This window comes from Plectropomus leopardus, chromosome 15, assembly GCF_008729295.1.
Source record: "Plectropomus leopardus isolate mb chromosome 15, YSFRI_Pleo_2.0, whole genome shotgun sequence".
Lineage (NCBI taxonomy): Eukaryota > Metazoa > Chordata > Actinopteri > Perciformes > Serranidae > Plectropomus > Plectropomus leopardus.
The window spans coordinates 10576000-10586766 of NC_056477.1; the positions used below are offsets into that span (position 1 = coordinate 10576000).

The following is a 10767-nucleotide window of genomic DNA, read 5'->3' on the forward strand; positions in this document are numbered from 1 at the left end:
CTGTGCAGAATTTTCCTAAATAAACAAACAACCCCCCACCTCCCCACCAAAATAAAAAAATAAATCTAATCCAACTTATCATTACTTACAACCCACTACAGAAGCGGTGGTGGTTTATTTAACTACAGGGACTGAAAGCTAGCTGGATTTTCCTAAATCTTATTTTACCGTGTTCCTGGACAGAATGTGCCAGCCGTAGTGGCCAGATCCGAAAATCACAAAAACAGCTCAAATATAGCGAGGATAAATACGAAGTGGACACAGCTGGAGTGGGCGATACTGTTTAGTATACCTTTCAGAATTATGATGGCCCTAAAAAACCCACAGAAACAATTAAGTACAAAAACAACACTTTAATGACTGAGTCGCCTACTACACTGTTAAACTGTGTATATGACTTACGTGTTAATGAGTATTTCACATATAAAAAAGAGCATAGTGATGCTTGTAAGGCTGAAACGTAGCTTCACTGTGGTAAATGTGTTAAAATGGGCACCTTTGCTCAAAATATACTTATCTGTGTCGATGTAATAAAGAGTCCAAATTGGTTCTTTTATATCATTTTACAAGTTATTGATTTCAGGGATCAGCTGGTGGTGTGGGGGATTTACTGTACTTCTTCGTGTATCAGCGGTCCAGTTTGGGTTTCTTGGTCTGTGGTTCAACATCTGGGGCTGGAACGCTCACACCAGGGATCTGAAATAATGACAAGTACAAAAAGCTGGTATTTTTGAGTTGAAATGAACAAATTCCTCTATTAGGACTTCCTGAATCAAACCTCAATAATTTGGCTGGAGAAGAAAAATCTCTCAGGCTGAAATTAATGATGTAAAGTGGCCATAATTGTGAACCACTGGCCATTTAATAGTGAAACTCGTGTTCAGTGTTGGCAAGAGTGCAGGTCTTTTGATGTAGACTCATGAATTCTCATGTTTTTTTGGATATGTCAAAAATAATTGCATTTTGGGAAATGATGTGTAAGAGTTACAGAACATACTAGGATATGAGGTTCCTAACAATTGTTTGGTGCTTTATCTGTTTAAATTCTCTAAAGAAAATGTTATTTCCAGTGATAGATAATTGATCAATATACTGCTAGTGGCAAAGCAAGAAAGCTATCACTAGGAACTGGAATAAGGAAACACCACCAATGAAGGATCAGTGGCCAAAAATTGACACACATACTAAGACTACAAGAAGCAGAACAGAAAATGGGAAAAAAATGGATTATATGCAGGACTCAAAAAGACAACACTGGAGTGTAACAATAATCAACAGTTACACTTCATTTACGAATGTACAAATGTATTTGCACCCAAGCAGTTTTTGTTTTGTTATTTTTTGTTGTTTGGTTTGTTATTTTGTTGCAGCTGGCACGTCAGTGTCACATGTACGTGTTGATGAAGATTTAAGTGAAACTTGTGTTCAGTTTAGTCAGTCCTTACCACAGGGTCAATCAGAGCCATGCGGATCTTCTGGTGCTGAATATTGGAGGCGTCCAGGCTGATGGTGACCTTCACTTTGTCAAATATGTGGAAAGTGTGCTGCTCTACTTTCAGAGTGGGACCCTAAACACACACAGGAGAGATCATTTAAGCACAGCATCTTCTGTTGGTTTGAATGTGTCAGTGTTGCTCTAAGAAGCTGTAAAAAAAAACAACCAAACATACCTCTTCATCAAAAACAAGGTTTGGGGCCGCCTTGTCTTTGGCGTCAAAGAAGACGGTTCCCTCCAGGCCGAACTTTGGGATGAGTACGATGATTGCGTTTTTCCTCACAAACAGAACAAATCCCTCTTCGTTCAGTATGCCTCGGCTTTTGAAGAACAACTGGAAAGAGATCATTTGTATTAAAAGCATGAATTTGCAGTAAATCCAGCAGTATGGTGTAAGGCTGTGATCATCAACTTAGATGGCTTAAATCTGGCTCATGATAGGATGCTGTTTTCTAATTCACGATGAAAATCAATTAATTCACATTGGGATTTTTTGAACTGTGAATGTAAAAAATGAGCATAAAAAGCATCAAAATAGAGATTATCTATTTTTTAAAAATGCCATGTGACGATCCAGCTATATCCCAAACGTCCTAAAATCCGGAAAACAACAAGTAAAGTACATTATATATCACCTTTCACAGATAAAAATCACAAAGTGCTTTACATTAAAAAAACAGATACACAATAAAGCAAAATAAACAGCACAGAGCTAAAACACAGTAACACACAAGTAAAACCACAGCAACAACAAGCCACATGAGGGCAGAGACACACATGGATAACAAGGAATAAAACATATAAAAGTTAATACATAATAATAACGGATGATTCATTCTAAAAAAAAGCCTGTCTAAATAAAAATGTTTTCAGTGACTTCATAAAGTTATCACGAGTCGAGGGATCGCAGCGATAAGTGGGAGTGACCCCCGGGCAAAGTAGGTCGAGTATTCCTGGTTTGAGGTCTGTTTTACTCAATTAAAAAATTGATGGGCTAATAAAAGGATGTTGTGCTGACTCTTTATCTTGATACTGTCCACATGTGTTACCTGTGTGTGGAAGGCCACAGACGCCCTCTGTGCGTACTGGGCCATCTTGTGTCTGTAGTTGAGGTTGTTGGCAAGCGCCGACTGCTTTTGTTTGTCCATCAAATCTGGGTATGTGCTGTCTGCTCCTATGGCCACTGCCAGCAGTCGGTGCACTATAATATCTGCATACCTGTGCAGGAGAGCAGATGAAGAAGGTGGAGGGGGAGGAGGTTTAGTGAAGAAAAAGTGAAGAATATTAATGACACAAGGACGTGACAAAGAACTGTTCTGTGGTTGTTTCTCATCTGTGCACGTCTTTGTTATAAAAGGCCTGATCCAACATGTGCAGTCAACATGTGAAGAATATCTGTTTTCCTACCTCCTAATAGGTGATGTGAAGTGTGTATAAATGGGTGAAGCGAGGCCGTAGTGGTGGAAATCGCTGTCCATGCCAGAACAAAAATAGACAGCCTGCATCATGCAGCGAGTGGCCAAGATGCGCAGAAGCGTGTTAAAGTACGGGAAGCCGTCCACTCTGGCCACGTCAAGGGAGTCAGCCAGTGCCTTGGCCGAGTCTGTGTGGATCTCCACCTCCTGGAGAGAAAAGGAAAAAAAAGTGTTGACACTTTAAAATGTATTTATAGTAGACATCACTGAGGCTCTGATAAAGTTGTACTGTTGGCTGTATAGCATCTTATCTGTTTGCAGCGACTTTGAACTCGACCACAGGAACAAATATTGTTAAAAAGCATAAAAGTGTCACAATAAATGTAGCCTGAAGCAGACTAAATTGCCATATTCATTCATTTCTGTTTAAACAAATCTGAGACGTGGGCAGTGAGTCAAGGCTCTGTTGCCTGGTTTAAACGGTAAACTGATTCCATTAACTCAAGAAACAAGCATAGAAAAGTCTAAACCAGAGTGATTTTTCTGTCTCCCCTCACCTTTGACTTTCCAGCTTTTAGCAGGATGTCGTAGTTAGAGGGAGGCGGTGCCGGATGTTTCCTCAGCATAGCACAGTCTGGAAATTCATCATAAATCTTCTGGGCAACTGAAATATTGGCCAGCAACATGAACTCCTCGACCATGGAGTTTGTCTCCCTAGTAACCAAGAGGTGGGTTTATTCACATCTGTCCAAAACACAGCATACCACACTGGAAAGGGCATAAAAATGAGCTCTTATGAGGTAAAGTGTTTCAAACAGGATTCCCCATTTTTGAGGTTACTCACATGAGTTCTTTGGTCTGGAGGTCAATGGGGTCGTGGGTTTCACTGTCTATGTGAAAACGGACCTCTAAAGATGACAGTGTCAACGCCCTATGAGATATCAAATAAAACACAATTCATGTTAAATCCAACCAGTTTCAATATATCATGGTTATAAGAGTTAAGATCGCCCAAATTCAGCATTCTTGATTCTTTCATCATTGCTCCAAATTGCTTTTCCCACTGCTTTTGATTTGTAGTTTAAGTTGTCAGTCAACTTGGATGCATGTTTCCTCTCTGAGGTGAGTAAAAACCAATAAAACTCATAACAGCATGTTCTGCCCACAGCAGAATGAATGTACCATTCTACATTTTGAAAATCGAGTCTTCTGCCTCTAATACTCCCATCTCCCAGTCCTCACCCTTTCTCTATCCTCTTCCTCTTGAGGATTTTGGCCAGTTTATTGAGACCTCGCAGGCTCTTGGTGATGTCATCATTCTTGGTGGTGTCGTCAATCCTCATTTGGGCCTCCGCGTAGGTCAAAGACGCCTGTAAAACAAGATGGTGGTAGTGTATCAGTTGCAGAAACATCACCACTAAAATGTTGAGTAGTTCCTGTCGTCATCCATCGTGTGTTGGCACTTTACCTTGGAGTTAATGACACTTTTCGTGAACCGGGTCTTTAGAATTTCAGCGTTGTGGTTCATCTCCCAAATACACGAGAAAGCCATCCTGGAATAAAGAATTTCAGACAAACAATTTCATTGTTTGTTCACTGAAATGTTTTGGGGAAAGAAAGAGCATTGATGATGATTGTTATGTGAGTATTAGTGTGTGTTTGCATCTCGAGTCCTCACCTCTCCACATTGGAGCGCAGAGAACAAAGATTGGAGCTGAGCAGCTCAGGAACCATATCTATCCTCTGATGGACACAGACATTTCGTTTTAGTTTTTTTGGAGTCAGAAAAAGCCTTTTATGAAAAAATCAGGTTCTAAAAATCAATATTTAGTGGTCAAAGAAAACATATTATTATATATTGATTTTTATAAACATTCAAAACTATCAACAAATGTATTTGGGACTTTCAGAGTGTAAATATTTAGATATGTAATCATGTATGCAATCGTAAAAAGATATATTATAATAATTAAACTGCAATCCAGCCTATAATTATGGATTGTGCAAACCTGTAGAAAATAAAATAAAATAGCTGAACACATGGCAAAAGTGTCAAATGGTCTATTATGTTACACTAAACGACTACATACTTTTTTCCAAATATGACATTTAAATTCTGATATTGTGAAAACATCTGTGTGTGTGTGTGTATTTGTGTTTTTTTTTTTACTTTGCCACACAAGTAGACAGTGGTGCCACGGTTCGCAGCCTCTTTGTCCAAAGCATTGCCAGGTCTGATGAAGTGGCTCACATCAGCAATGTGGACGCCAACCTGGCAAACAAATAAAATCACTGTGAGCTCATATGAAATATAACACTAATATTTAACTAAATTAGAATGTGTGTGTCCAGTATGTGTACCTCAAGGTTGCCATTGTCCAGCTCTCTGCAGTGCAGGGCGTCATCTATGTCTGTGCATCCCGGAGGATCCACACTGCACACGGTCAGATGCCTCAGGTCCTCCCTCCTCACCATGTCCTGCTCCACACACATCCATGTTACTACATACACACACACTTACACGCTCTCAAATCATCAGCTGAGGGACCCACTGATAACAACACTGAGACTAGAACATTGCTGAGTTTATCTCATTTCCTGTCCATACCTCTGGTGTGATGGCCCACGGCATCTTGGGAAGGAAACTGAGCACAGCCTGAGAGAAGGCCTGATGGGGGACGTCATGCTCCAGCAGCAGCACCTCCTGCTCTGTGTCCTTCTCTCCTGCGTTCCCCAGACTGCGCACAAAGTGACCCTGACAAAGAAGTAAATTTCGTGATTCATACATATTATTGCATGTCACGCTAGAGAAGTGAAGCTTAATATAAATAAACAAAACAATTCAAATTCCTGTTAAGCTTTGATTAGTGGAGACGTAGGATATCTGTGTTTCGATGATGTGACAGTCTTAAGAGGTTCCAACTCACATTTGGATATCTGGAGTGTCGGGGCCAGCCGTCGATGGCCACCATGATCCTCTGGCCTGCCAGTGTGGATGCTTGGCGCGTTTCAATGCGAATGCGAGGGATACGGCGGTCGGCTGGGGTGAAAAGGTGTCGGGTTGACTGTAAGAAAAAGGAAAGAAAAGAGACAGTCAGTACTGAGGGTAAGAGACAAGGGAGTGCTAGGCCATTAATATAATATATTATATTAATGTAAGTAAAAATGTAAGTGTGACCAGAAGATGGATGATGCATGTTGGTTCGACCATAAATTACTGGATAAATGCGACAGTGGCGATTTTCATGATGGAAAAGGTTACTTTCTCTTTGCACTTCAGGATGGACATTTTTATACAGCTCTGGGAGAAACGGGTACGATATGTGGGGCCTCTGAGACCTGACTTCGTTAAGATGGTGACTTGATGGAACATTGTTAACTTTTTGTTTACTGATTCTATTGGACTGCTACAAGCTTAAATTTATTTTTTGAAATTTTATTTTGTTTATTTATTTTTTGAAATTTTATTTTGTTTATTTATTTTTTGAAATTTTATTTTGTTTATTTATTTTTTGAAATTTTATTTTATTTTTTCTTTTCTTTTCTTTATTTTATTTTTTCTTTTCTTTTATTTCTTTTATTTTATTTTATTTCCCTACTTCATTTTAATCTAATTTAATTTTGGACAGATAATAGGTAAGTCAAAGATGAGGCACACAGCATTGCTGGTTTCACTGATGATCCAAAAATATGGCTATAACTGCTAAATATTTGTTTTGGCTGTTATAAAATTATACATTTGTCAGGGGCCTCTTGGTGTTGTACACCTACAGATAATAACATGATTGTTGTTCACACTAAAGTAAATAAAAACCCTATTTAAAATGCTTTTTTTTAAATATAAGTGCATACCAATTTTGAGGACAGCTTCAAATTTTTTAATCAAGCAATATCAAAGCAACAACAAAAACAAACAAAAAAGACCAACCTGTACGACAGATGTTATGACAGAACAGCTGGACTTACCTCTTTGATCTGGGAGGGGTTAAGCATGCCACACAACGGCCTCCAGTTCCTTTTAATGATTCCCACCACTCTGCCTGTGGGCTTCCTCGCTGCTTCAGCTGCTGATATTTTTAGCTGCTCAGACACATAAGAACAAAGAGGTCATTAACTCACTGTAGCTACAAAAGGACAGTTTGTGGTTGTCATTCAATCGCACAGTTAAAAAGTATAAGCTTTTTGTGTAGCACATCACTCAGATACTGTCCCTCCTTCTGAATTTTATTCCGACCACAAGAGTGGAAACGGCATAAAAGTCCTCCAAATGTTTGCAGAGACAAAGCCAGTCTGAAAACTCTTCAAACTCATACATACTGCTTTCTCCTCCTCTTCTTCAGTATCATCCTTTGCTGAGCCTTCATCCTGCAGCACGACTGAGGAGGGCGCCACCCACTGATCACGCGGCAACAGCTGCACGGCAACCACGTCCTGGTACACGGCCCTGTTGAGGTTCTGAAGACCCTGGATGAGAACCTGAAAGAAAGCCGGAGGGACAGAGCAGAACTTTAAACGTATGCATGCACTCAACTACTGACAGACAGTTAACTTGTCCTAATTCCTCCAACTGGAAATATACATCTCAACACAGCATGACAAATTCTCAGATGAGGTTTGGGAGATTCTTAAATTTCCAGATGTTGAATAATAATTTATAATAATAATAATAATGTTTTTTATGCAACGCCTTTAAAAACGGAGTTTAAAAAGTGCTTGGAAAACAAGGCAAAGCAGAAGCAACAAGAGTTTCTTGCAGATGCAACATAAACATAAGAGCCAAACAATAATGCCAAACTAAGGCCTGACAAAATTTAAGGCAGACTTAAAAAAATAAATAAACAAGAGAGAAACAATTACAAAACAAAAATAAAAATAACAACCCCTACCAATAAGAGTAAATACATTTCAAAGAATATTAGCAGTAAACACAGAATTATTAGAACTCATAATAGAATTAAACAAAGACTAAATTAAAAGACAAACTAAAATAGATTAATTAGAATTACATAATACATTAAAATTAAAACAAATGTGCACGTGCGCACACACACACACACACACACACACACACACACACACACACACACACACACACACACACACACACACACACACCTCTGTGCTGTCCTCCCCCTCTCCCTGGACAAAGACTGTGGCCTCCAGGTAGTTGTCCCTGCTTGCCCTGAAGGTGCCCTGGAGGAAAGTGCCACTCTTAATTCCTGCTTGGATCCTGGACAGAGGGAGGTGCTCGGGGAATAACACCTTACTGCTGGTGATTTCATTCTGACGGAGGGAAGAAAAAGAAATCAGTGGAAGGAGAAAAGCACAAAGAAGAAGCAGATACCTACACACAAAATACAGGCACAAATTCAACATATGGAAATAGCTTTTATTTATACATACCTTGTCATCACTGGACAAAGCCAGACGATCCACAAGCTCAGGGTTCCCTATTAGACTCTTGATGTACTCTTCACCTGAGAATGTAAGTGAATAAACGCTGATGACAAAGTGGTAAATACAGCTGATGCTATAAGCATGCTTGTATGCAACAGAGCTCAGAGGAGGCGCCTTCAGTGGTTTCTGAAACATGACTGGAGACTGATTCATAACTGTAAACCCTAAATGCACAATTTGTGGTAGAATTCACCACAACATTTTTAGGAGCCATGTTTTTGAGATGCAGAGTGTTTTTAGACTCATCTAAAGCAAACAGTTTCTGTGCCCTTATCACAATTTCTTACATCTGAACACCAGCAGGCCGCTCTCCTCTGCCTTCTGCTTGTTGCCTTGGTCATTGGTGAGGAGGACCACTTTGAGTCCATCTGCTTCGGAGTCGGACGTCTTCAGGTGCTGGCTGTACCATTGCGCTGCCACACGGATTGCACGGTCGTTGCGGTCATTGGCGCTCTCCCCCGGTTCACGTTCAATGAAAGTCTCTCTGGAAAAACAGCATTTCTAAGTATTAATGTGTGAGGGTGACAAACAGGCAAAAACGTATGTCATGTTTTTTAAATGCATATAATAAGGGAGGTCTAATGAAGAGATCGCTGTGTGAAGGTGAATATGAGTAACTTTGTGTTTAACTTACCAATATACTTTGTCACTGATTCCTTTTACATGTTTTTAAAATTTTACCACTTTGCAATCAAGATGTTGTGATGCAGTGGTGTTTTTGTACCTGTGGTGCTCGTTGGTAAAGGTATAGAAGTGTTTCTCTTTCTCATGTATGATGTCCTTCAGGCGTTTATAGACTGGTGCACTGCGGTGACGAACCTCCTGCAGCACAGTCTGAAGGATTATCACGTTACGAATCATAACATCTTCCAACACGTCAATCTGGAGGACACAGAAATTGTAAACATAAAGTTGAAGAAAAATGAGAGCTATCCAGAATCAGGTGCAAAGGTGGGAAAACAACAGGATATTGTAATGAGGGGCACTGCACCAAATTCTGGGCCTTTAGAAGTCTCTGTGATCCCCTGCTCTTCCTCTCTTTGTCCATGTCTCTTTTACAGACTTTTGGAATTATTTATTACAAAGACAGTCAGCTATCTTTCCCTTTTCTTTTTTTCAGAACAATAATTTCACTTTCTTGGGGAGGACATGACAATGGTGCTCCAGCAGCAAAAGAAGTCACTCACCCGGCGCTAGCTGTATTTAGAGGCAAAACCTAGTGCAGAGGCAGACTAATCCATTTTACACCATTAAGGGATGAACGGGGCCTTCTTGCAGATTTATTCTGACAAGTTACTTTAGCTAAGGCACTAAGTACAGAAATGAAAAACTGCAAACCAAACTTTTCATTCCAGGCCTTTCGATTGGGCCCTGGGTAATCAGACCCCCTTCTCCCCCCACTGTGACGCCCTTGATTGTCTAGAAGCCATGAATGACTATCACACATATGTCACATATAATAACAACAATAACAGTGATAAACTTCATTTGTATAGAATATTTCATGCAATAAATACAGCCCAAAGTGCTTATTATTAATCTTAGATCATATTGTCATATTAATCTCAAACTCTTTCTCAACTGCTCTTGTCAGTATACTGTTATAATCATTTAGACACACAGAACATATTAACATTAACAGTACAATCACAAGAATAAGTGCTACTGATTCGTAAACAAATCTCATGTCTTCAGTTATATATAGCCATATTTTATTGCAGTGTCATACATGATACTATACGACGCTATCACAATACATGAGAGGCACAAACTGGGCTGTGTTACATGTCAAGTTGTCTGGAAATCACTACATTAGACTGTTTGATCAAATGGTCACAAATAAAATACACAATTGAAATTAGGTTTTCAGGGGAAGTGTGACACTCGCTTTATATTTACCTGATGCAGCACCACATTAGTGTCAGGGATCACATAATGTGGGTAAGAGCACAGGCTGCTCTCGATACACGCGTCTCTCTGCAGCACCGTGGACTCCTGTTTGCACGCAGAACAAACTTCACTCCCGCACCAAATATCATCTCTCAGATAATGCTCGCGCACTATCTTCATCACCCCACCCGCCCGTTTCTTCTTCACGAAGGTTTTAGACTTCAGCATGACGACGATAAAAGCCCCCAAAAGTGTTGAATCCCGATGTTTTTATCTTTGCATTTGAGGGTAAGCAGGGAGTTAGCAGCTAGCTGCCCATGTGTAAACTAACTCACCGGGGCCGACAATACTTTCCCGGAGTTTTTAATAACATGAAGACTTTCAGGTGTTCGCTTTCAACTGTGTTTGTTAATCTCAATTGAGAAACATTTACAGAAATTAACATAAAAGTATGCGTTAAAATGTGTAGATATCTTACGGTTTTTATGTAAAACTATTTTCAAGTCTGTG

At 39.8% G+C, this 10767-nt stretch overlaps 1 protein-coding gene across 1 annotated transcript; it reads right to left on the reverse strand.

Annotated features, from left to right (window-relative positions):
* Window positions 1-338: 338 nt before the first annotated feature.
* On the reverse strand, window positions 339-10731 carry dis3 (DIS3 exosome endoribonuclease and 3'-5' exoribonuclease). Its single transcript, XM_042501793.1, has 21 exons — window positions 10267-10731; window positions 9092-9249; window positions 8655-8851; window positions 8314-8387; window positions 8026-8193; window positions 7228-7386; window positions 6877-6990; window positions 5838-5975; window positions 5519-5665; window positions 5272-5388; window positions 5081-5182; window positions 4589-4653; window positions 4379-4463; window positions 4153-4280; window positions 3755-3841; window positions 3468-3624; window positions 2903-3117; window positions 2545-2713; window positions 1671-1829; window positions 1446-1568; window positions 339-696 (listed from the first exon to the last, which is right to left on the reverse strand). Exons 1-21 carry the CDS (start codon window positions 10483-10485, stop codon window positions 628-630), a joined length of 2850 nt encoding a protein of 949 aa, XP_042357727.1. The 5' UTR covers window positions 10486-10731; the 3' UTR covers window positions 339-627.
* Window positions 10732-10767: the final 36 nt, after the last annotated feature.

Coding starts and splice junctions, on each gene's coding strand:
- dis3 (XM_042501793.1), bottom strand. CDS start 10,485: ATGCTGAAGTCTAAAACCTTCGTGAAGAAGAAACGGGCGGGTGGGGTG. Junction 9,250..10,266: donor CTAATGTGGTGCTGCATCAG/GTAAATATAAAG, acceptor TGTGTCCTCCAG/ATTGACGTGTTGGAAGATGT. Junction 7,387..8,025: donor AGGGGGAGGACAGCACAGAG/GTGTGTGTGTGT, acceptor GCTTTCTTTCAG/GTTCTCATCCAGGGTCTTCA.